The sequence below is a fragment of the Nannospalax galili genome, unplaced genomic scaffold, assembly GCF_000622305.1.
Source record: "Nannospalax galili isolate Female #2095 unplaced genomic scaffold, S.galili_v1.0 scaffold31277, whole genome shotgun sequence".
NCBI classification, from domain to species: Eukaryota; Metazoa; Chordata; class Mammalia; order Rodentia; family Spalacidae; genus Nannospalax; species Nannospalax galili.
In genome coordinates, this window is record NW_008339616.1 from 1 (window position 1) to 2,194 (window position 2,194).

A 2,194-nucleotide genomic window follows, 5' to 3' on the forward strand; every position below is an offset into this window, starting at 1 on the left:
TAGCAGCTCTAGCACTGCACTCATGTACACAACACTTCCCCGACATACACATAATAATAAAATAAAATCTCTTTTAAAAATTGGGAGGTGGGTAGGCTGCAGAGATGGCTCAGTACTTAAGAGCACTGGCTGTTCTTGCAGACGACATAGGTGTGGTTCCCAGATAGCAGCTAATAACTGTTGCTAACATACTGTACATAAATGTATTTATACACATGGAGGTAAAACACTCATACACATTAAAAACGTTCAGGGAGGGGTAGGGTGGTGTAGGCACTCCAAGCAAAAGCAGGTGGATCTCTGTGAGTTCTAGGCCAGCCTGGTCTACATAGTATCAGGCCAGAAGGGGCTACAGGGAAACCCTGTCTCAAAAAGACCAAAAACAAGTTCAGAGGAGCTAATACTCCTTTCTAATGTAATAGTCTTCCTTTCTAATCTGTAAGTACAAACTGGAGGAGATTGCCTAAAGCCTCTCTAAATCAACAATCCAAAATTGTTTCAAGAAAGGTTACTTACATGACTAGCAGCATTTCTTAAGGATGCAATAGTATTTTCCTGCACTTTAGCCAGCCTGAAATAGAGAAGAACTATAGTTACCATGGATTAAAGAAAAGAAACAAATGCAGGTAAAGGAAAAAGGCTGCTCCAGTCGCTCTGCTTCGCTGTCTACCGGCTACTGCTGCTACTCCTCTGCTTTTGCTTGCTATATAATAAACTCATTCATTCAGAACTAAAAAAGTCACACTGAGGATAAACCTTCCATTTTATAGATGAGGAAACACACCCAGAAAAGGCACCAAGGAACGGAAGTTAGCAGAGAGGCCAACAAGGCTTTCTGCAGTCCGCGTTCCTTCCTGGCTTTCTCCTTCTGTATCCAGTACGTTAAAACAAGTGGCCTTACCATGCGATCTACTGAGTAATAATCCTACACAGCATTCAACCTACTGGGCAGTTGTGGTTGAGTTCCCTGCACCTCGGTGTCCAACATCCAATGGTATTCTTGGCTTCCAATACTTGGAAAATGAAGACTCCATGGAACAATTGTATCCTGGCAATGGCTTGATGATGATAAAATCAACTTTCATAGAGAAGAAAAAATAAGGGGGCGGGGGAAGACAAATTATTTAAAAGGATATAAGCTGAGCAGCAACTGAATTTAAACCAGCTTTGTTAATCTCAAAAAGAAATAATGGAGGCAAAATTGACTCAGAGCAGGTCCAAAAAATTCAATAGGTGTGTTACTTAAGTTGTTGTTGCACTGCTAATAACCAAAGTAAGCTGTCAATTTACTTCACCAGTTTCAAATACAGAGTGTAAACTAATGAAAGGTTCAACATGATCTTACTTTGGCTATGAGGGCCAATCTGCTTACCTCTCACTCTGCCTATTGTTTTTCTGGAATTTCTGCTCATGATGGGAAGTGTAAGGACGCCAGCACTTCTCCCACTCTCAGCAATGGTAGACGACAAGAGGCATGCCGTACCCACGTGTCCAGGAAGAGCATCGCCCTGAACCACGTGTTCACTGAGATCTTCCTAAAAAACGAGGTTTAGAATACCCTAAAGTTTTTACATTAATGTGTGTATATATGTGCAGGGACTCAGGGAGGGCAGTGGGGGCCCTTATGCCATGCCATGCATCTGCAGAGGTCAGAGGATAACTTATAGGAGTTCATTCTACCATGTGGATCCTGGGGTGTGAACTCAGGTCATCAGGCTAGGCAGCACGTGCCCTTACCCACCATCTAACTAAGACCTGTTTGGATTTTTTAAAGATTTATGTATGTGTACGTCTGTATTACAGTTACATGTACATAAGTGCAGGCGCCTATGGTGCACAGAAGAGGGTGTTTGATCCCCTGGAACTTCCGTTACAGGTGGTTGTGAGCTGACCTGGAAGCTGAGAACTGAACTCAGATCAACCACAAGAGCAGCAAAGGCTTTTAACCACTGAGCCACCACTCCAGGGCAGTCCTTACCCACAAATTTTTAAACACTGTCAATTTAAAAGCTCTGGGTTGAACCAGAGCACCCAACAAAACCAGTTGTGGGAGTGTCTATACTCCCAGCACTAGAGAGGTAGAGGCAGGAGGATCAGGATCAGTTAAAGTTCATCTTCAACTACTATAATTTATATATATATATATATATATATATATATATATAATTTTCCCCTAAGCATAGTAACCCCAGCA

The 2,194-nt window shown here is 42.3% G+C and overlaps 1 protein-coding gene across 1 annotated transcript in view; it reads right to left on the bottom strand.

The window, feature by feature from the left end:
- Positions 1-483: 483 nt before the first annotated feature.
- Positions 484-2,194, bottom strand: part of Gpcpd1 (glycerophosphocholine phosphodiesterase 1) — a 3,797-nt gene continuing 2,086 nt past the window's right edge. The window contains exons 2-4 of the mRNA XM_008834351.3: positions 1,373-1,535; positions 946-1,078; positions 484-571 (exon numbers count right to left, since the gene is read on the bottom strand). Of these exons, the coding sequence (XP_008832573.1) occupies positions 499-571; positions 946-1,078; positions 1,373-1,535 (369 nt within the window). The 3' untranslated portion in view covers positions 484-498. The remainder of the gene's footprint in view (positions 572-945; positions 1,079-1,372; positions 1,536-2,194) is intronic.